The sequence below is a fragment of the Mustela putorius genome, unplaced genomic scaffold (genome assembly GCF_011764305.1).
Source record: "Mustela putorius furo isolate JIRA1106 unplaced genomic scaffold, ASM1176430v1.1 tig00003845_pilon_pilon_pilon, whole genome shotgun sequence".
Classification (NCBI taxonomy): domain Eukaryota; kingdom Metazoa; phylum Chordata; class Mammalia; order Carnivora; family Mustelidae; genus Mustela; species Mustela putorius.
The window spans coordinates 47,700,672-47,725,235 of NW_025421998.1; the positions used below are offsets into that span (position 1 = coordinate 47,700,672).

A 24,564-nucleotide genomic window follows, 5' to 3' on the forward strand; every position below is an offset into this window, starting at 1 on the left:
TTAGTTTAGTAATAAATACACAAATAAAAAGTTAAAAACTCCTCATTCTGTTCCTTTCTTGTTAAGCTAAGCAGATGACATGATTATGTAGAAAATCTGAAAGAATCAACAAAAAACTGCTGGGACTAATAAGTGATTAGGATAAGGTTGCAGGGTACAGGTTAATATAAAAAGTCAATCATTCTCCTATATAACAGGAACAAACCAGTGGAATTTGAAAATAAAAGTGCAATGCCATTTACATTAAAACTAAAAAAGTACTCAGGCAATAAATCTAATAAAATACTGTATATACAAGTTCTGTATGATGAAAATTATAAAACTTCAAGAATGAAATGAAAAACTAAATAAATGGAAGGGGTGTCTGGGTGGTTCAGTGGGTTGGTTAAGCATCCAACTCTTCGTTTTGGCTCAGGTCATGATCTCAGGGTTGTGAGATAGAGCTCTACATGGGCTCCACACTCAGCGGGAGTCTGCTTGAGATTCTCTTTCTCCCTCTTCCTTGGCCCCTCCCTCCCCACACTGTCTTTCAAATAAATAATCTTAAAAAAAAAAAAACACCCACGAAATAAATGGAGAGATAGTCTGCATTCAGGTATAGAAAGACTCAATATTGTCAGTTCTTCCAAATAGATTCAATATGGTCACCATCAAAATCCCAGTAAGTTTATTTGTAATATTGACAAACTGATTCTAGTTTAAGTGAAAAGGCAAAAGACCCAAAACAGCCAACACAATTTTGAAGGAGAAGGACACTGTTGGTGGACTGACTTTAAGACTTACTGGAAAGCAACCATGATCAAGGCAATATGGTATTCATGAAAGAAAAGGCAGCTATATCAATGGAACAGAATAGAGAGCAAGAAAATGGCCCAAAAATACAGTCAAACGATCTTTGACAAGGAAGTAAGGACAATACAGTGGAGCAAAGACGGTCTTTTTAAAGAAAAGTGCTGAAAGAGATGGACATTCACATACACACAAATGAATCTGACACAGACATAATTTTTACAAAAATTTACTAAAAAATCACAGATTTAATTTAAAAGTGAAAAACTATAAAACTCCTAGAAGATAACATAGGAAAGAACATAGATGATCTTGGGTATGTTTTTTTAGATACAACATCAAAGACACACTCCATCAAAAAAATAATTTATAAGCTGAATTTTTTAAATTAAAAACTTCTGCTATGCAAAAGACAATATCAGAAGAATGAGAAGATAAGTTACAGACTGGGGGAAAAGATTTCCTAAAGACACACTGGATGAAGAAAAATCACCTAAAATATACAAAGAACTCTTAAAACTCAACAATAAAAAAAAAAAAACCCAGAATTTCAAAAAATGGGCCAAAGATCTTAACAGACATCTCACCAAAGAACACACAATCATACAAAAAGATGCTCCACATTATGTCAACAGGGAATGCAAATTAAAACAATGAGATATCCCTATACACCTATTAGAATGGCCAAAATCTGGATCACTGTTAACACTGAATGCTGGTGAGGATATGGAGCAAAAGAAATTCTTATACAGGGATGCAAAATGGTACAGTCATTTTTGAAGACAGTTTGGAGATTTCTGACAAAACTAAGTATACTCTTAGGATCCAGCAGTGGTCCTTTTTGGTATTTACCCAAAGGAAATAGAAACTTATGTCCACACAAAAACCCGCACAGGGATATTTATAGCATTGTTATTCACAATTGCCAAAACTTGGAAGGAACCAAAATGTCCCTTAGTAGGTGAATGAATAAATAAACTGTGTTATATCCAAACAATGGAAAATTGCTCAGCACCAAAAAAAAAAAAAAAAAAAAAAAAAAAAAAAGGAGCTATGAACCCATGAAAAGACATGAAGAAAACTTAGATGCATATTATTAAGTGAAAGAAGACAATCTGAAAATATTTTATACTCACTGATTCCAGCTCTATGACTAAAGGCAGGACTATAGATACAGTGAAAAGATCAGTGGTTGTCAGCGATTAAGGAGTATAGGTAGTGATGACTAGGCAGAGCACAGAAGAATTTTAAGGCAGTGGAAATACTCTGTATGATTCCATAATAATGGATACTTGTTACTTTACATGGGTCCAAACTATAAATTTTCAACACCAACAGAGCACCATAAGAAAAATTATGGGCTTTGGGTGCCTCTGATGTGTCAAGCTAGGCTCATCAGTTGTAACAAATGCACTATTCTGGTGGAGGATGTTGATAACGGAAGAGGCAGTGCATGCGTGGGGGCCAGAGGTAGATAGGAAATCTCTACCTTCCCCTCAGTTTTTCTGAAAAACTTAAATTGGTCTAAAAAATTAGTCTCAATTTAAAAAAATCATGGTTTTATGACATCATTTCAGTTACTTTACGGTGATATGTCCTATAAATAGTAGCCTTGGAAGCACAGCTGGTGGGGGCACATCCCATCCATGTTATGCTGCCCCCTGGCATTGCCAACAGCATTCAAGCATCTAACTGAAGCTCTCACTTCTCTCTGGTTGTCCAGACCTATCTTTTATATATTTCATCTTAACTCCTATTACAAAACTCTGAACAGGTAAAGTTGGCTGAAAAAAAAAAAGACTTCATGATATGGAATTAAAGATAATATATGTTCATTAAAAAATGCAAAAATCTCTGGGGCGCCTGGGTGGCTCAGTGGGTTAAACCGCTGCCTTCGGCTCAGGTCATGATCTCAGGGTCCTGGGATCGAGTCCCGCATCGGGCTCTCTGCTCAGCAGGGAGCCTGCTTCCCTCTCTTTCTCTCTCTGCCTGCCTCTCCATCTACTTGTGATTTCTCTCTGTCAAATAAATAAATAAAATCTTAAAAAAAAATGCAAAAATCTCAAAGAAAAAAAAATAGAGTCACAATACATAAGCACAACCACTAATGAAATGTCAGTGTTTTCTTCCCATTTACCTTCTCTGCATTGAACTGTTTGTGCAAAACAGATTAAGAACCCTATCAGCAAGAAGATAACCATGAAATCAATAAACAAAATCCCATCAAATATAATTGAATTTGGAGAGCCATGGCCACTTTCAACTTTTCCTCCTAGATTCTGCCCATCTTAGTTCATGGTAACTCCATTCTTTTATTTTCTCAGATCAAAACCACTGTAGTCATTCTCAACTCTTATTTGTTTTTTCCATTTTCTCATCTGACCTGTGAGCAAATCTTGCCTTTTCTACTTTAAAATTGCTTCCTGAATCTGACTACTTCTTACATTCTCTAGGACACTAACCTCTCACCTTCACATTTACAATAGTGTCCTAACTGTTGCCCTTGCGTTCTCTCCCAATACCCCAGTTTTGTTGTCCTCAATTCAGCCACTAAGTCAGTTCATACATGTCCTCTGTTCCAACTCTCCAGGGGGGTGATTTTACCTGGAGTAAAGTGGTAATTACAATGACCAAAAGGGCTTATATGGTCTGACCCCCATTATTGCTCTGACTGTATTATCTACCACTTTTCCTCTTGCTTATTCAGTTGCAAACACGTTCATGTGCATGATCGGACACCCTACCTTGGCACCTTGGCACTTGATGTTGCCTTTACCTGCCCGTCCACAGGAACCCATATGGTTTTTGCCCCATTAGGTCTTAACTGAAATGCTACCAGCCTTTCTCGGGTACCATGTTCTGAAAACTTTTGCCTCCTCCAACCCTGATTTATTTTTAACATGGTCATTATCATTATCTACCAAGCCATATATCTGAGTAAAGCCATATATCTGTGTATAAGTATTTGTCTGAGTTATTGTGTGCATCCTCCCCAACTGTGGCGGACAGAGATTAGGGTGGCCACATGATCCCCATCCTTGCTGTTCACGGTCTGTTAGCCTGTACAATCTCTTCCCCTAGAGTGTGGGTGAGGCTCTGACTTGCTTCTAGCCAACAGAATACAGTCTAGATGAAGGGATTTTGCAGCTGAAATTAGGACCTGAAATCAGTTGTTTTCATTTGATAAAACAGGAGATTATCTTGGAGGAATGTAGCTTCATCAGCAAAATCTCTTAAGCAGAGCAGTTGAGCCCTTCCTGAAGAAAAGTTCTCCTTGCAGGCTTGATGAAGTAAGCAGCCATGTTGAGGGTACCCACATGGCATGGACCTGCAGGCAGCCTCCGGCACCTGCTAGCAGCCTCTGCTCAAAAGCCAGCAAAAAGCTGGGGTCCTAAGTCATACAGCTGCAAGGAAATGAGCTCTGTCAACAACGTGAATGAGCTTGGAAGTGGATTTTTCCGTCCTTGAGCTCCAGATGAGAACACAATCTGGCCAAGACTTACCTTAAATGCAGCCTCTTGAGACCCTAACAGAGTTTTGAGCAAAACTGTGCCTGACCTCCTGACCCACGGGAACTGTTAGATAATAAATGTGTGTTGTTTTAAGCCACTTAATTTGTGGTAATTTGTTACACAGCAATCAAAAATTAATACACTGATTAAAAGCTAATCTCCACAAACACAAGGTTTTGCTCTGATTTTACTGGACCAGGTGTCCCAGTAAGTGTGAATAAATGTTTCTGCACCATTGAAAGTATTAGGCAAGCTGGTTCGATCTTCCATAGGCATTTACCTCCTATCAGGATCCACACTTTGGGCTGTTGTTACTAGGCACCTGCTATCACTTGAGCAGTCCGTGGTCTCCCCTGCTTCTGGACTTTTCATTTGTACTCTCCCTTAAGTCAAGTGCTTTCCACCTTTCCCCCCAAGTTCTTACTGTTCAAATTCCACTCAGCTCTTGTGCACACCTTCAGCAGATACAAGTTGGTTTACCATCTAGGAGTGATGTTTGAATAACACAAACTAAAAACTATAAATCAGATTTTAGAATTTTTCTGAGGTCTAAATTTAAAGCCATTCTTCAAATTCCAAAAGTTCTTCTGAAATCAACTCAAATTATTTGGCCACTAATAAGCAGATATTTTCAGGTTCATATGTTCATTGCTTCTAATGCCCTCGTTTTAAAAACATTATTTTAAATGTGTCTGTATAGTTGGTGTATGTATGTGTGTTTATAATTTATATGGATATAATTATTATAAATAATACTCACTACTTATTTACCAGGTATCACACTATGTTCTACCTCCTTTAGTCTTTTGAATATCGAAACAACCCCTAGGGCATTTTAATTCTTTTTGCTGAGGGGAAAAAGCTAGGGAGCAAAGCTGTGGTTATTTTAGGTAACTTCCTGAGGACCACACAACCAAATGACAGAGCTGGGAATGACAGATTTGTGTGAATTCAAAGCCAATTCTTTCTCCAGTACCTTAATTATCTTCCCAATTAACTAAAAAGTTACATGAAACAAAGAGATACAGGATCAAAATATCTGTAAACAAGTATTTCCCATGCTCTTATATACATATATACTTGTCAAATATAGCTATTTATGTTTGATTTTGCTATCTTCCCCTTTAAAGGCTTATCAGGTTAGACATTTTTAAAGCTACTGATGCAAGAAAAAGAAATCAACCATAATTTCGTAGGCACATCTTAGAAAGAACAAATTACACATGAGCTAGTAGAAAAAAAAAATGTCTATCCTGGCCATTAGTGAGAAATGAATGAAGGAAAGAAAGAAGGGATTGTCTTTCCATCAAATTTCCTGTGAATGAGGGGTACCTGGGTGGTTCAGTTGGTTAGGCATCTGCCTTTGGCTCAGGTCATGATACTAGGGTCCTGGAACTGAACCCTACAACAGGCTCCCTGTTCAGTGGGGAACCGGCTTCTCCCTCATCCTCTGCTCCTCTCCTCCCCTCAATGAATAAATAAAATCTTAAAAAAAATAAAAAAAAAATAGGGGTGCCTGGGTGGGTCAGTGGGTTAAAGCCTCTGCCTTTGGCTCAGGTCATGATCCCAGAGTCCTGGGATTGAGCCCCGCATTGGGCTCTCTGCTCAGCAGGGAGCCTGCTTCCCCCTCTCTCTGCCTGCCTCTCTGCCTACTTGTGATCTCTGTCAATTAAATGAATAAAATCTTTAAAAAAAATGTTTAAAAAAATCAGGGGTGCCTGGGTGACTCGGTCAGTTAAACGTCTGCCTTCAGCTCAGGTCATGTGCTCAGGGTCCTGGGATTGAGCGCTGAGTCAGACTCCCACTCATGAAGGAGTCGGCTTCTCCCTCTCCTCCCTGTTTGTGCTCTCTCCCTTGCTATCTCTGTCATTATCTCTGTCTCTCTCGCAAATAAATAAATAAAATCTTAAAAAAAAAAATCCAGAATCATAACATAGACAACTGGGTCAATAAAGCCCCATCTTTTTTTAAATTCTCCTTTTTTTTTTTTTTAGATTTTATTTAATTATTTGATAGACAGAGATTACAACTAGGCAGGGAGGCAGGCCGGGAGAGAGGAGGAAGCAGGCTCCCCGCTAAGCAGAGAGCCTGATCCAAGGCTCAATCTCAGGACCCCGAGACCATGATCCGAGCTGAAGGCAGAGGCTTTAACCCACTGACCCACCCAGGAGCCCAGAAGCCCCATCCTTTCTAACTCCCATCAACTTCCATAGAGTACCATTTCCTGTCCAATCACCTCTATAAACTATACACTCCTAGAGAAATTAAAGAACAATATTTGGGATGCACTGAAAGAGCATTTAGTGATATAACTTATTGTAACAGGAGTCTGCTTCTCCCTTTCCCTCTGCTACTACCTCCCGTCACTCATGCTCACTCTCTTTTATGCACTCTCTGTCTCATGCACTCTCTCGCCATCAAGAAAATAAAGTCTTTAAAGAAAAAATAAATTTTTTAAAATTAAAAAATTTCCTATGAATGACAAAGCAAGTAAAAGAAGAAAAAGGTTGGGGCACCTAGGTGGCTCCGTAGGTTGAGCATGGGACTCTTGGATTTTAGCTTAGGTCATAGTCCCAGAGTCACAGGATCAAGTCCCATATCAGGATCCCTGCTCTGTGTGGAGAGTGCTTGAGATTCTCTTTCCCTCTCCCTCTGCACCACACCCCCTTCCCGCTCATGATCTCCAAACAAACAAACAAATAAATAATCTCCTTTTTTAAAAAAGTATATGAATTGGTGGTCAAAATATTAACTGACCTAGCTAAAGAAATATGCAAAGGTATGGACTAACCACTGCACACACTAAATAAACAACTATGCATTTCTATAGTAGTTAATTCTATTTATAAATAGTCCAAGCACCACTCCCTTTCTTCAGATTCTTGTGGACAGAAGCTAAAGGGAATAAATCTTCTACATACTGGTCACAGGATCAAAGTTAAATTCTACTTTGTACTTCTGACTCAGAATTGTAATTACCTGGTTTATAATCTAAGTAAAAAGTTGAAGATCAATTTTCCATTCCGTGTGTGCTTGCATATATTTGTTTAAAGCTGTAGGTACAGCCAGCAGTACAAGCATAACATAGAAGGACAGTTACTGTGCAAATCTATGGCATCTGACTTACATAATGAAGCAGTATAACAGAAAAACTTCCAACAAGCCTTCTAGATAAATAGAGAAAAGTCACAGGGTTACAAGCTGATGTTGCCAAAATATACAACACTGATTTATAAAAGAAGGGATTAACTGCTTCAATGACACTGATTCTAATGATAGCTTCAAAGAAAAATGATGAGAACATTGTGTCCTTATAACATAATTGCCCCTGATTCCTACTGAATGTAGTCACTGAGGCCATATTTATTAGGTTTTTATCCTCCTTATGTGGGGCAAAGAATTAGTTCTATTAATACTATGATAAATAGTAAAAATTTACATAAAGTTCTAATGTAAAGAAAACACAAATATGAAATTCACAATTAAGAATTTAAGAACTGGGGGCGCCTGGGTGGCTCAGTGGGTTAAAGCCTCTGCCTTCGGCTCAGGTCATGATCAGGGTCCTGGGATCAAGCCCCACATCGGGCTTTCTGATTGGCGGGGAGTCTGCTTCCCCCTTTCCCTCTGCCTGCCTTTCTGCCTACTTGTGATCTCTGTCAAATAAATAAATAAAATCTTTAAAAAAAAAAATTTAAGAACTGATAACTAGGTTTTTTAAAATTTTGAATTTAAATTAAAAAACATACAAATTGATGACTAGTAATTTATACTTTTCTTGAACTCTAAAAAGAAGTGGAAGAAAAGGTTGGTTCACAGGTAAAATGTAGATAAGGAAATACTTGCCCAGTCTTTACCATATAGTTATTGACCTCTGGTCAGAGAAGACTTGTTCAGTTTTACCAATGGGAATTCAATGGTTAAAATAATAATGATGATGATAATACTCTAATAATAATAGCAGCAATTATAATCTAATTATGAAGTACTAATAGTAATACAAACAAGGATAGTAACCAAAATGTATCAGGTGCTTCTATGTGCTATCCTTTGTGTCATTAAATTTTTGCACAAAACCATGTAAGCAGATAGTATTAACACACCATGTTAAGGAAATGTTTTCTTGGCAAATCACAGTCAATATTTACTTTTGAAGAATTGGTGGCCTTTGTGCCTGGACAGGACAGGTTCTGGAAAGAGTAGATGAGCAGCCAGAAAGATTTTGCCATTTTGTCTTCCCTCCCTTGAATCATAAACTAAAGATAGTTCAAAGGTAACACTGAAGCCACTAGTCTTCAAAACATTTTTTGCAGTCAAATTGACAAGAACTTTTTTTTTTTGTCTTTACATTTTTCAAAGTAGCTTTGCTATACTGCATCTCTATTTTTTATCTAAATTCCTTGAGGTTGGTTGAGTATTGCTATCTTACATGGAAGAAAATGTTGCTAGATAATTAAGAATTACAGTATCAAACTGTCTGAGTTTGTATCCTGACTTGTTCACTTATTAGTTATGTTAATTGACAGGTTTTCAACTTCTCTGTAACTCAATTTTTTAATTATAAAAATAATAGTAGCTACACTCCCGTTACACTGATATGAAGATTAAATGAAGTAAAAGAAGTAAGGCATTTAGAACACCATAAAATCTCAGTGCATATTAACTTCCATCAAACCTATTTTACAGGTAAACAATGTGAGGCACAGAGTCTTGTGTCTAAGAATTCATAATCATGACTTTTAGGTCCAACATTATTTGCTCCTCTGTGACAGTTGTTCTCAAACTTGACTTTTGGATCCTGAGGCAAACCAAAGTATTAATCCATGGGATCTTTCATTTCATATAAAATGATAAGAATGGCATCTAATATTTATTGAGCATGTACTGTATGTTACACAATGTGCTAAATCTCTTACGCAGATTCTCCTTTAATCCTCAAAATTCTATTACATAGACCTTAATACTTCAGCCATTTATAGACAAGGAATGCAAGACAAATAATATTTAAGCTGAAAAATACTAGTAAGTTTCTGAGTTAGAAATCAAATTCAGGCAATGTGGTTTCAAAGCTCAGGTCTTAGCCACTCATGTTCACCTATTGATTAAAATAAGTAAATGGACACCATCTCACCACTAGAATTCATCACACTCAAAAGCTGGACATACTACACTGTTCTCCACTATCCTATCATCAAAGAACCCCAAATGCAATGTCATTCTATAACCCTACATTCCCACTTATTTATACCATGGCTACCTTAAAGAACCCACATTCTCTGCTTCTGGAGCATTTAAGATAAACTACCATAGTATACCCAAGAGAAGATTCACTTAGTGGAATTATTTTCTTTCATACATATAATTATATCTTCCCTCATTAGAGTGTGAAAATGCTATTCTTTGATTTTAATATTTTATTTTATTGGCATGTGTATTTCTGAATTTCATTAAATATGTGTAAATTACATTTCCTCATTTTGTTTTTAGGCTATAATCTCAAGAAACAATATAAGTACCCATCATATAAACTTTATTTAGTGCCTATTTAAATGCAAAATGTATTAGGATGGATGATATCTAGTATCCTGATACTAATATTTTATTCCTCATTTCTTAAATTTACATGACTTTTAAAATAAGAAATATATTTAGGTGGTGCAGAAATTTTTTTTTTTTTTAAAGATTTTATTTATTTATTTGACAGAGAGAAATCACAAGTAGATGGAGAGGCAGGCAGAGAGAGAGGGGGAAGCAGGCTCCCTGCTGAGCAGAGAGCCCGATGCGGGACTCGATCCCAGGACTCTGAGATCATGACCTGAGCCGAAGGCAGCGGCTTAACCCACTGAGCCACCCAGGCGCCCTAGGTGGTGCAGAAATTTAAAGGTGTTAAAGAATATTAACTTAATGTTAAAATCTTTCCCATATTTCTTTCTCCTAGTTACACAATTTGCCTTCCCATAGGCAACGATATATTAAATTCTAATTTATCTTTCCAGATATATATATATATATCTGGAACACACATTATGTTTATGTGTGTGTCTGTGTGTATATATATACATATATCTTCCTTCATTTTTATACTCATATGTCTTGTATGGTAGCACCAAATTGTTTTCCAAAGAGTTTGTTCCAATTTACTATTGCTACTAAATTATAAAAGCACCTGTTTTAGTCTTTCCACTGATGTTAGCAGCATTTTGCGTTTACATTTCATGTTTAAATAAGGTGACATATTGCATATTCTGGGTATGTTAGCAGGCTGCTCAGCACCCAAGTTAAATGATAAAACCCTTAAATTAAAAGAACAAAACCATGTCCATTAAAAGTTCAGTGATGAGAATAAAAATTTTTTCACAGTTGTAAGACCTGAGATAATAAACATATACCCCCAACTTTTTGGAAGTTCTGGGAAGATAAGTTTTAATCATCACAGAAGGTCAAATCATATTTTTCAGCTGTAGAAAAAATCTCAATAATATCAATAGTTTTATTTCTATAGCATCATCATCTCTTGTGGATAACTGATAAGGCATTTTAATCAAATCTTTAACTTAAAAGCCTAAAAAGAAAAATCTCAAATGGAAGAATCTCTGTCAATAACTTTCTGTAATTTTTTTACTTGCTGAAAAACCAACTATGTGGCCTAATTTTTCTTTACAAACATATGCAATATAACTTGTCCAACAATTCTATGAAGTTAATGGTATCAATGCAAATTTAAAAACCAGAAAGCTGAAACTGAACAGTATTAACTGGCACCAGGTGACACAATTAATATGGTATGTTAAGTAAGTGGATAGGTTAAGTTTCCCACAAGTACTAGTCACAAAATAAACAAAAACATTATTGAATGAATGGATTAAATATGCAATAGATGTATAATCACACTATAGCCTCCTAAAACAAATGTCTTACCTCAAAAGCAAATGACAAAGAGGGAATGAAAGGCTTCAGATGACCGAATTTATACAACATTAGGAATACCAAGCAACGGAAAGTTTCCAGAACAGCCGCCTTAGGTCTGAAATAAATGTCATTAATATGTATTAGCTTTAAACACACTCTTCATATGTTTACATGTTATAGCTGATACAGTGATACACATTTCTTTTAATTCTCAAGAAATACACAGAATTTTAATGTATTTGAAGAGCATGTGCCTCTGAAGCTGTTTGAAAACAGCCATTAAACTGAGAAATAAAATGCATCTTTTAAAAGAAAATCTGTTCTTCATCAATGTACTGCTCAGTTTGAGCTTTGATGAGTTAGGGTGAAGCATACTTTCAACTAATAAAATACTAAACAACTAAATCTCTAGGATTTAAGGTGGACAAGACTCCCGTCACTCACCTAATAGCATTATACTTCATTCACGTAAAAAATGACTTGTAAGGAGGACTAATACAGTTAGTCACTCTAATATCATGAATTGTCAATTTCTGAAATATTGGGAAAATGGATTATATGTAATTATGCCTATATGATGGGTAGAACAATTATAGACATTTAAAAAATTATTTTGTGACGAATATTTTTGTACATATGGTATTCTTAAAATTCAAACTCTAAGTTAAATAAGCATGTTTTTTTTTTTAAGATTTTATTTATTTATTTGACAGACAGAGATCACAAGTAGGCAGAGAGACAGGCAGAGAGAGAGAGAGAGAGGGAAGCAGGCTTCCTGCGGAGCAGGGAGCCCGACGCGGGGCTCGATCCCAGGACCCTGAGATCATGACCCAAGCCGAAGGCAGCAGCCCAAACCACTGAGCCACCCAGGTGCCCCAATAAGCATGTTTTTTATGTATCTGAAAGAGTATTTGATGTCATACATTGGGGAGGGTATGTGATTTGGTGAGTGCTGTGAAGTGTGTAAACCTGGTGATTCACAGACCTGTACCCCTGGGGATAAAAGTATATGTTTATAAAAAATAAAAAATTAAAAAAAAAAAAGAGTATTTGATGTCATGTAAAGATAAACATTTATAAATTATCTTGTAATAACAGGAATGAATAGCTACTTTATCAGCTTAAAATAAACTTCATATATATTCATCTAATATTTCTTGGATAAATGTTTTTGTAACAGATAAATACTACTGTTATGACAGGTGAATTTTCTAATTAAAATATTCTTGAATTAATGTCATAAAACAGATATATTATTTACTTAATTTAGAAATAGAGGTATAAAGAGAAATATAAAGAAAATCTAAAGTAATATATTTATTTAACTCAAGTATTTTTTCTGCATCTAATAATATGGCTGTTTCTTTAAAATTGAATATAATATTTTTAGACAAAAAAGCAAACACTTTTTATGAAGTACTTTAAACTCAGTTAAAACAGGGTAATGGTTTATGATTTGTTTGCATTCAAGTAACATGACTTATCTTTCTGTGAATAAAATATTAAAAATTTTTACCTTCTCAAATAATGCTATATAGTTAGTATAAACTAGTTTTTTTTTTTTTTAAATCAATATCTGGGGAATTTCTGACAGAAAAAAAATTCTGGATAAGGAAGATATGGTCCATATATACAATGGAGTATTATGCCTCCATCAGAAAGGATGAATACCCAGCTTTTGCATCAACGTGGATGGGGCTGGAGGATATTATGCGGAGTGAATAATTTAAGCAGAGAGAGTCAATTATCACGTGGTTTTGCTTACTTGTGGAGCATAAGGAATAACACAGAGGACATTGGGAGATGGAGAGGAGAAGGGAGTTGGGGGAAATCGAAAAGGGAGTAGAAGTATGAGAGACTGTGGACTCGGAGGGTGTTGGAGGGGAGGGGGCTGGGGGGCTGGGTGAGACTAGTGGTGGGGATTATGGAGGGCACGTATTGCATGGAGCACTGGGTGAGGTGCATAAAGAATGAATTTTGGAACACTGAAAAAAAACAATTAAAAAAATACGCAGTTTGATGACTTTCAACAAATAAACAATCTTGTAACTACCACTCAATGTCAGCATCACCAAAGATAACTCTTTCCTCCTCAATATTTCCACCTTCCTTCTACCTGGGAAAGAATAGCTACCTTTTAATGGTAATCATATCCTTTTTAAATCTTTTTTTTTTTTAAGATTTTATTTTATTTTTATTTTATTTATTTGTTGAGAGGGGCCGTGGGGGGGAACACACAAGCAGGCAGTGTGGCAGGCAGAGGCAGAGAGAGAAGCAGGCTCCCCACCAAGCAAGGAGCCAGATGTGGGACTTGATCCCAAGACCCTGGGATCATGACCTGAGCTGAAAGCAGTGGCTTAACCGACTGAGCCACCCAGGCATCCCACCATATCCTTTTTAAATTAATATTTTACCACATTAGCATAAATTCTTTAAAATAATTGAATTTTTTTTTTTTACTCTTAACAGATGGGATTATATTGTACACCACTTTTTTGTACTTAACATCTTTCATTTACTCTTGTTAATGAGATACACTATGATGTTGCATGTAGTAGCAGTTCATTCTTTTCACTGTTGTAGAGTGTTCCATTGTGTAAATATACCAATATCCATGTATCCATTCACTTCTTAAAGGACATTTGGATTGTTGGCAGCATTTGTTTATCATAAAAAATGCTGTCCAAACATTCTTTTACATGTTCAAATTTAGTAAAATTTTCAGTCTTTCAAATTAGGTATCACAATATAAATTCTCCCTTCAGTGTATGAACATTTCAATAGGGATTGTCAATACTTTTAGTCATTTGGGATAAAAGGTGTTTGCTATTCACAAAATTTGCAAATGGCATTTTCTATTTGAGGGTTTTATTTTTTACTGTCTTAATGAGAGTAAACTGTTGAAGAATTGATTTTCCTAATGTTAATTACAGCCTAATTAATCACTTTTATCTTTATGACTAGGGATTTTTGTGTACCATTTGATATTATTACCTACTCTAAGGTTATAGAGATATGTTACTATGCTATTTGTTGGAATCTATATTAGTTTTCCACTCACTTTTAAATCCATAAGCGCTGACCCCAGAATTAACTTTTTATGGTGTGAAATATTTGTCAAGTTTATTTTTCTTATTTCTATGTGGAAATCCAATGTTTCCAAGACCATTTATTGAAAAGACAGCCTTTTCCCACAGCTCTGCAGGGACACCTTTTTCACAAATCAAGTCAATATAAATGAATAGATCTGTTTCTAAATTCTGTTCTAATCTTTGTGCCAGTAAAGCATGTCTAATTACTGTAGCTTTATAATAAGTCTTGACAGCCAGTAGAGCAACTACTGCGTTTTTTTTTTTTTTTTTTAACCTCAGGACTGTGTTGGCTATGATAGGGCCTTTGCATTTCCATATACATATATCTTAGAAAGAACCTACCAAATTCCAGGAAGAAATTTCTTACAATGTTAATTTCAACTGTATTAAATATATAAATAAATTTGGTGAGAAGTCATAATCTTTATAATACTGAGCATTCTAATCTATGGATATAGTTATCTCTCCATTTATTTAGTTCTTTAGTTATTTTTCATAATATTTCAATAGTTTGATCATGTTTTAAAGAGATTTTTTACTCATTTCTTCAAAGTTTTTATTTTAATCTCAGTTAACCTACAGTGTTGTATTAGTTTCATGGGTACGATATTGTGATTTGACAACTCCACACGTCACCTGGGGCTCATCACAAGTGTGCTCCTTAATCTCCATCACCTATTTCATGCATCCTCTTTGGTAACTAACTGTTATCTCTATAATTAAGAGTCTGTTTCTTGCTTTAACTTCCTCTCTCTTTTATTTGCTTTGCTCATTTGTTTGTTTCTTAATTTCACATAATAGTAAAATTATATGGTATTTGTCTATGATTGACTTATTTCACTTAGCATTTCACATATTCTATCCATGTTGTTGCAAATGGCGAGATTTCATTTTTTTTAAATGTGGGAATAATATTCTAATCTATATATGCTATATATATATACACACATATATGTATATATATGCATATATATACCAACAAATATAATATAATAATATATTATACATCATATATAAAATATATATTATAAATTATATATAAATATATATTATAAATTATATATCTATATATCTATATATATCTATATATCTCATCTTCCTTATCTATTCATCAATCAATGGACACTTCCTGAGCAGCTTCCATATCTTGGTTGTTGTACATAATGCTGCTGTAAACATAGGGGTGCATGTATCACTCTGAATTAGCATTTTTGTATTCATTGGTTAAATACCTAGTACTGCGATTACTGTTTTTCCACAGAGGCAGCACCAGTTTGCATTCCTATCAACAATGCAAGAGGATTCCTTTTTCTCACATCCCCATCAACAGCTGCTGTTTCTGATGTTGATTTTAGCCATTCTGATAGGTATGAGTGGTATCACATTGCAGTTTTGATCCTCATTTCCCTGACGACAAGTGATGATAAGCATATTTTCATGTGTCTGTTGGCTAACTGGATGTCTTTAGAGAAATACCTGTTTATGTCTTCTGCCCATTTTTAAATTGGATTATTTGTTTCTTGAGTGTTGTGTTTTGTAAGTTCTTTATGTATTTTGTATACTAACCCTTTATGGGATATATCATTTGCAAATATATTCTCCCATTCCATAGGTGACTTTTAATTTTGTTGATTATTTCCTTTGCGTGCAGAAGCTTTTTTATTTTTCTAAGATTTTATTTATTTATTTATTTGATACAGAGAGAGAGAGAGAGAGAGAGACAGAGGGAACACAAGCAGGGGGAGTGGGAGGGAGAAGCAGGCTTCCTGCCAAGCAGGGAGTCCAATGCGGTGCTTGATCCAAGGACCCTGGGATGGTGACCTGGCCAAAGGCAGATGCTTAATGACTGAAGCACCCAAGTGCTCCCGTGTGCAGAAGCTTTTTATTTTGATGTAGTGCTAACAGTTTATTTTTGGTATTACTTCCCTTGCTTCAAGGGACTTAGCTAGAAAAAAGTTGCTATGGCCGATGTCAGAGAAGTGATTTCTCTTTCAGGATTTTTATAGTTTCAGTCTTACATTTAGGTTTTTAATCTATTTTGAATTTATTTTTGGTGTAAGAGAGTGGTCCGGTTTCATTCTTTTGCATATAGCTGACCAGTTTTTCCAACACCATCTACTGAAGAGACAGACTGTTTTTTCCCCATTGGATATTCTTTCATGCTTTGTTGAAGAATAATTGACCATATAATTGTAGACTTATTTCTGGGTTTTTATTGATTTATGTGTCTATTTTTGTGCCAGTACCATACTATTTGGATCACTAAAGCTTTGTAATATAACATGAAGTCCAGAATTGTGATGCCCCCAGCTTTGCTTTTCAAGACTGCTTTGGCTCTTCATGGTTTTTTGTGGCTCCATATAAATTTGAGAATTTTTTGTTCTAGTTCTATTAAAAAAGAAAAAAAGCTATTGGTATTCTGACAGGGATTGCAGTGAATGCACAGATTGCTTTGAGTCAACATCTTAACAATATTAATTTTTCTAATCCATGAGCATAGAATATCTTTCCATTTTTTTGTGTTATCTTCAATTCCTTTCATCAGTGTTTTACAGTTTTCACAATACAGGTCTCTCATCTCTTGGTTAGGTTTATTCCTCCGTACTTTATTATTTTTGATGCAGTTGTAAATGGAACTGTTTTCCTAATTTCTCTTTCTGCTGCTTCATTATTGGTGTATAGAAATGCAACAGATTTCTGTATATTAATTTTATATCTTTGACTTTACTGAATACGTTTTTTGGTGGAGTCTAGGATTTTCTATACACAGTATTACATCATCTGCAAATAGTGAAAGTTTTACTTCTTCCTTAACAATTTGGAGGCTTTTTATTTCTTTTTGTTGTCTGATTGCTGTGGCTAGGACTTCCAGTACTGCATTGAATAGAAGTGGTGAGAGTGGACATCCTTGTCTTATTCCTGACCTTACATGAAAAGCTCTGTTTTGCTCTACTGAGGATTGCATTAGCTATGGGTCTTCTGTATATGGCGTTAATGATGTTGAAGTATGTTCCTTCTATTCCTATCTTATTGAGGGTTTTTATCTTGAATAGATGTACTTTGTCAAATGCTTTTTCTGTATCTATTGAAATGATCATATAGTTCTTATGCTTTCTCTTACTGATGTGATATATCACGCTGATCAATTTGTGAATACTGAACCACCCTTGCCACCCAGGAATAAACCCCACTTCATGCTAGGCAACAATCTTTTGAATGTATTATTGGATTCAATTTCCATTATTTTGTTGAAGATTTTTGAATCTATGTTCATCAGAGATACTGGCCTGTACTTCTCTTTTTTGGTGGGGTCTTTATCTGATTTTGGCATCAGAGTAATGCTGGCCTCATAGCAAGAGCTGGGAAGCTTTCCTTTCTCCTTTATCTTCTGGAATAGTTTGAAAATAATAGGTATTAACTCTTCATTAAATGTTTGGTAGAATTCTCCTCAGAAGCCATCTAGTCCTGGAGTTTTGTTTGGTTATTTGATTTAAAGTCTATTTTCTCCAGTTTTTTTGATTATTGATTTCATTTCTTTTCTGGTTATCAGTCTATTAAAAATTTTCTATTTCTTCTTGTTTCCATTTTGGTAGGCTATATGTTTCTAGGAATTTATCTATTTCTTCTAGGTTGGCCAATTTGTTGGTATACAGTTTTTCATAATATTCTTTTATAATTTTATGTATTTCTATGGTTTTGTTGTTATTTCTCCTCTCTCATTTGTAATTTTATTTACTTGAATCCTTTCTCTTTTTTGCTTGGTAAGCCTGGTTAAAGGTTTATCAATTTTATTGATTTTTCAAAGAACCAGCTCCTGGTTTCATTGATCTGTTTTATTGTTTTAAGTTTCTAGATCATTTATTTCAGCTCTAATATTTATTATTTCCTTCCCTCTTCTGGTTTTAGGCTTTATCTATTGTTCCTTTTCTAGCTCTTTTAAGTGTTAAGTTGTTTAGTTGAGATTTTCTTGCTTCCTGAGGTAAGCTTGTATTGCTATAAACTTTTCTCTTAGGATTGCTATTGTTTCATTCCAAAGGTTTCGAACCATTGTGTTTTCATTTTCATTTCTTTCCATGTAATTTTTGATTTCTTCTTTTATTTTCTGGTCCAACTATCTATTGTCTATTAACATTTTATTTAATCTCCATGTATTTGTGTACTTTTAAGATTTTTTTTTTTTTTTTGGTTTGTGGTTGACTTTTAGTTTCATAGCATCGTAGTCAGAAAACTTACAACTTTAATCTTTTTCAGTGTTTTGTGGCTTGTTTTGCAGCCTAATATGTGATCTATTCTGGAACATGCTCCATGTGCACTTGAAAAGAATGTGTATTGTGCTGTTTTAGGATGGAATGTTCTGAATACATCTGTTAAACCCATCTGGTCCAGTGTGTCATTCAAAGCCACTGTTTCAATGGATTTTAAACTTAGATGACCTACTGATGTAAGTGGGGGTATTAAAATCCCCTACTATAATTATATTCTTATCAATTACTGCCTTTAACTACTTTATGTATTTGGGTGCTCTCACGTTGGGTGCATAAGTATTTATGATTGTTATCTCTTGTTGGATTATCCCTTTTTTATTGCATAGGGCCCTTCTTTGTCTCTTGTTAAAATATTGATTTAAAGTCTATTTTCTCCAGTATAAGTATAGCTACTTAGGGTTTCCTTTGACACTCATTTGCAGGATAAATGTATCTCCATTTCCTCACTTCCATCTTCAGGTGTTTTTAGGACTGAAATGAATCTCTTCTAAACAGCCTATAGATGAGTCTCTCTTTTAAAAATCCATTTTGTCACTATTTTGTCATTCTATGTCTATTGCCTGGAGTGTTTAGTCCGTTTAAATTTAAGTAATTACTGACAAATATGTATTTATTGCCATTTTATTACCTATTTTGTGTTTTCTTTTTCCTGAAGATTTTCTCTGATCCTTTCTTGTCTTATCTGTTTAATGGTTTGCCAGTTTTCTTTAGTGATATATTTGGATCTCTTTCTTTTTATTTATATATTTATTAGTGATTTTTGATTTGTGGTTACCATTTGGTTTGTATATAATTTCTCTTACATATTATATCATCTGTGTCAAGTTGATGGCCATTTTAGTTTGAACGCATTCTTTCTTTACTCCTCTCCTCCTGATATTTTAAGTATTTGGTGGCATATTTTACGTGTGTGTGTGTGTGGTCCATAACTGATATTTTACAAAAATATTCATTTTTGCCACTTTCATGTTTCCTACCTTAGTACTGTCAGGGTTGGTCTTTCCTTTCCACTCAAAGAATCCCCTTTAATATTTCTGGCAGGGCTGATTTAGAGGTCATGAACTCCTTTAGTTTTTGTCTGGGGAACTCTTTATTTATTCTTCTATTTTGAATGATAACCTTTCTGGATAGATTATTCTCAGCTGTGGATTTTTCCTATTCAGCACTTTGAATATATCATGCAACTCCCTTCTGGCCTGGAAAGTTTCTGCTGAAAAATCTGCTGATAGTCTAATGTGGTTTCCCTTGTAAGTAACTATCTTTTTTCTTGTTGCTTTTAAATTATTTCTTTACCACTACATTTTGCCATTTTAATTATATGTCTTGGTATTTGTTTGTTGGTGTCTTGCTTTTGTTGTTTCTAGGAGTTCTCTGTGCCTCTTGGATCTGGATTTCTGTTTCCTTTCCCAGATTAGGGAAGTTTTCAGATACTTTCTCTTCAAATACATTTTCTGCCTCCTTTTCTTTCTCTTCTTCTGGGACTCCTAAAATGCTAACGTTATTACATTTGATGAAGTCATTGAGTTCCCTAAGTCTAAATTCCTTTTGCATATTTTTTTTCTCTCTTTGTTCAGCTTGATTACTTTCTATTATTCTGTCTTTAAGGTCTTGTTCCTCTGTTTCTTCCAGCCTGTTGTTCATTCCATCAAGCATGTTCCTAATCTCATTTTTGCACTGTTCATCTCTGACTGGTTCTTTTTTCTGTTGTGTCTTCCACTCTTTTCTCTGGTCCAGCAAGTAGCATTATGATCATTGCTTTAAATACCCCAACAGCCATGATATTTATATCTGTTTCACTTAGATCTCTGGCCATGGCCTTGTCCTTATCTTTCATTTGGGACAAATTTTTCTGTATTCTCATTTGTCTAAGTCTCTGTGCCTATTTCTCTTTTTTAAAGAAGTCAGCTATGTCTCCTGTTGTTGAGGGTAATGGGCTTACAAAGTGAGGGTCCTGTAGTGCCCCGCCATGTAGTGCCCCTTGTTCTCTAGGGTCTAGTACTTCCAGAAATATCTCCAGTGTGTGCTGCATGTGCTCTGCTGTTTTGTTCTAGCCATATTTTCTTTCAGGCCAGTCATCTTTAGAGGTTTTCTTTGCCTGTTATAGGCAGTGTATGGTCCCTGGCCTGAATGTGGTGTATTTAAACCAGGTGTGCTCTAGTGTGCTTGGGAGGTAAAACCTGTTAGCAGTGTCACCAGAAATGAGATGTCACAAAACTCTCTGGTTGGGAGATGTAGTATGAGTAAGGATTTTGGCTGGGTTTCTATGCAGAAGGCCCACAGCACTGGGACTGGGGCAACCTAAGCTGGAAGGAGGGGCTCACTAAAGCATGGCGGGTAGGACTTGGTTTAAGTAAGTTGGAAAACCAGTGTCTTTGCTTCTCTCAGGTGGTCCTGTTCTTATACTGAGGGGCAATGGAGGGAAATGGCACCTGACAGTTTCTTTGTTCCCAGTGGGGTCTCTCCAAGGATGCTGCCTATCTGGGACAACAAATAACCTCCTTACTGTGTGACCTAGGCAATTTTCAGATTGCTGTTTCCAGGCTTTATGTCTTCAAGCTGTCAGCCCTACCTTTTTTCCAAAGAGCAGCACCAATGCCCCAATGAACCAAACTTGCTGATCTTTAGAAGTCTATGCTTTAAGCCCCTTTCATTGCAAAAACATAAAATTTGACCCCTCTCAGTTTCCAAGCCAATTGCTATGGGATTTATTTTCCCTATACACTTCCCTGTGTGTTAGTTTGTCTCTCACTCTTCTCTTCCATGATGTTTCCCTCCCCACTACAGGGATCAGCAACCATTTTTCTTCTAAACTGCATCTTTGCATTTCCTACTTTCTTCAACGAAGCCTCTTCTCTACCTTTATTTGTGGAGTTTTTTTCTGCCAGACATCAGGTTGATTTCTGGGGTATTTTGGATGATTTGATAGTTATCTTGTATTTCTTAGACAAGGTGAGCCTAGGGTCTTCTTAATCTGCTGCCACATTCCCACAGTCTATTCATTTTTTAGGATTTCTTTTTTCTTACTTTTTAATGTATTTTGCAATTGCATATAGTTTCTTATTTGCTAGTGCATAAAAATGTAGTTGATAGCCATTTTTCTAAAATTTTCCCCAAATTCATCTATTAATTTGAAAAATTTTCCACTAAATTCTTTGGATTTTTTCATTAATTCATTAGTTATATTTATTAATTAATATAAACTAATTTTTAATTGAGCTATTAATTTCTTTCAAATCCTTATGCCTTTTATTTCTTTTTCTTTCCTTCCTCCATTGATTATTTGTAGCAGAATGTTAAATAATAGCATATCCAACTCATTTTCAATTTCAAAAGAAAATTTTCAACATTTCACTATCACATGTGAAGCTTCCTGTAGAAGTCTGTATCAATACCTTTTACTTCACTTTTATTTTTGCTATATAATATTATAGGTTGGCTGTAATTTTTCTTTCAGCACTATAGAAACATCATTCCCTTCTCTTTTGGCTTTTACTGCACTGGATTGGAATGACTTATCTATATCTCAGTATGAGCTTCCAAATAAGGCCAGAGGCAGTTTAGATTTTAAACTAATTATATACAATAAGATTGATTTAAAATACCATAAGATATATTATGACAAAATTGATAGCCTGCTTTTTGGCCTGTTTACCTGTACGCATGGGGACAAAAAAAATCTTCATTAAGAAAATGAAACTATACTATTGCTATTAGCTTATTGCTACTTTTTGTAAGGGAATGCAACCAATAGAACTGCGATCTTTAAAATGTGAGATCCTGATTCTCTAGATCTGGGTAATAATTGCAGAGGGAACTGTGATTCATTTTTCCATTTTCTCTTTTTATGGCTCAGATTGAACTTTATTTTTAGTCTAGAAAAGTAGGGATAGAGAGCCAAACAAAATAAATAATAAACACAACCTTTAAAGTATTGGAGAAAGTTAAGTTTGAAGTTCTACACAGTTTGCTTACAATTATGTGAAATGCCATCAGATGCATCACTCTACACTAAGTGTTTATAGGTTGTAAATATTCTAACAGTTCTATTAACTAACTAAATGAGCTGATGTTCATTTCTGACTTGATGATCTAAATCCTGATAAAACTCCAGAAATCTGCGGCTATTCCAGAACATCCATTAAGCTTTCTTTGGGAAAGTGACATACCATCGATATAAATTAAGTGTACGTTTTCTAGACTTTCATTTGTACAATTTCTTGAGAGGAATGCTACTGGTTACCTACCTGATGAACAATTATACTATAACAAAGATAAAATCTTAAGAATGACTTAATTGTTTACAGTTTTTCACAAAGCTACAATATTTGTAAATTCTATAATATGTGAATTCAGGAGTTGCATTTCTTGGGTTTGTGTTGGGTTCTATTTTTCACTATCTGTCTGTCTCACTTTCTTCATCTGTAAAATGGGCTTTATAGTAATTCTTATCTTAGAGCATTGTTGTAAGAATTAATAACATATTCCATGGCACATATTAAGTGCATAAATATTGGTATTGGTATTAATATTAGTGATTGATAAATACTAAGCAATAGTGAGTAGCTATTTTTTCCATATACTTCCTGCCATAAAAGCATTTTAAAATTGTGCAGGTAAATATATTTTCTGGCTAGGGTAGTACTGAATACAAGTTTCTTTAAATACACCATGTGAGGGAAAGGACATAAACTTGAAGCACACAGTACATACATTCTGGCATATACTGTGAAGTGTTCAAGGGCAAAGGAAAAGTACTGAAATATGTTTCATATTTTGTTAAGTACTCAGAGTCATGGTTGTTTTGCCAAATTACTCATTACATATATAGGTGTTCTTTAATAACCTTGAAAAACTAAATGGCATTTAAAAGGCTTAGATTTAAAACGCACCCTCGATTTAAAAAATCAGATAAACTGCCACTCTATTTAATTTAAAATATTGTGAAATTACAGTTTCAACTTTACTTTTTAATAAGAAATCTTTGATGAATATCAGAGTTTCACATATACTTTTAAAACAACATTTATAAAATTACATAAAATGAAAGAATTTCGCTTCTTACCTTTGATCCAGAAGAAATCCAATGGAGGTTAATGTCAGGATAATGAAGCAAACCTTCAGAAGGAGTGTGACCTGTGACAGTGCCTGTCAAGGAAACAAAGAGACCAATAAATTCTTTAGGAGAGTTCTTAAAAAGAGTATCAGAATTTAAAGCTGTTAAGAAAATTAGCTTCCAGTTTTATTTTATATTACACCATTTGTCACTGACATTTTTCAAGAAGGGTAAATAAATACACAGCACATTTTGGTTTTCCTAAGGTCATTTAATTATCTTGCTGGACACTTGGAGAATGAATTAGACACTTCCAGAGAGATATTTTGCTTAAAGTGTTTTTTCTAAAAATTCTCCTTTATAGTTTTGATGTTCATAATTCTTAGAAACACCTATGTCCCCACATATGGAGAAATCACTTACATTTTTATGAATAAATAGCACATTCCAATAGCTATTTTTAATATTACCAATTCTTTGTGGTTTCAAACCCAAAGCTGTTTTTAATACAGAAAGTATTTAAAGGAGAATGTGTTTATGAGTGCAAACACACAAATGGAACATACTGTACAAATACATACTCACATTTGGTGGAATCTATAGATTCATATGTACATGTCAAAATCTATAGATTCATATGTACATGTTGAATTACTGTAACAGGACAACATATCTTCAACATAATTATAAATTATTTGTTTACATTATAAAATTTAATAATCATGCTTACTGACCATCTAGTCTTTTATAGCTTCCATGTTATGTGTTTCATATACTTCAATTCTTTTTATAGTCTCTACAACCTTACAGATAAGGTATCATTATATCTGCTTCATATATGAAAAAACAAACCAGGAATGAAAGGATTAAGCAACTTTTTCATCATTACACAGAAATAAATGATGCCTCTGAGAATCAAAATACACCTTCCTTACCTCAAAATATGA

The 24,564-nt window shown here is 34.8% G+C and overlaps 1 protein-coding gene across 1 annotated transcript in view; it reads right to left on the reverse strand.

Annotated features, from left to right (window-relative positions):
* Positions 1 to 4,154: 4,154 nt before the first annotated feature.
* AGMO (alkylglycerol monooxygenase) overlaps positions 4,155 to 24,564 on the reverse strand; it is a 212,315-nt gene continuing 191,905 nt past the window's right edge. The window contains exons 11-13 of the mRNA XM_045089729.1: positions 23,627 to 23,709; positions 11,217 to 11,322; positions 4,155 to 4,364 (exon numbers count right to left, since the gene is read on the reverse strand). Coding sequence (XP_044945664.1) covers positions 4,155 to 4,364; positions 11,217 to 11,322; positions 23,627 to 23,709 — 399 coding nt within the window. The remainder of the gene's footprint in view (positions 4,365 to 11,216; positions 11,323 to 23,626; positions 23,710 to 24,564) is intronic.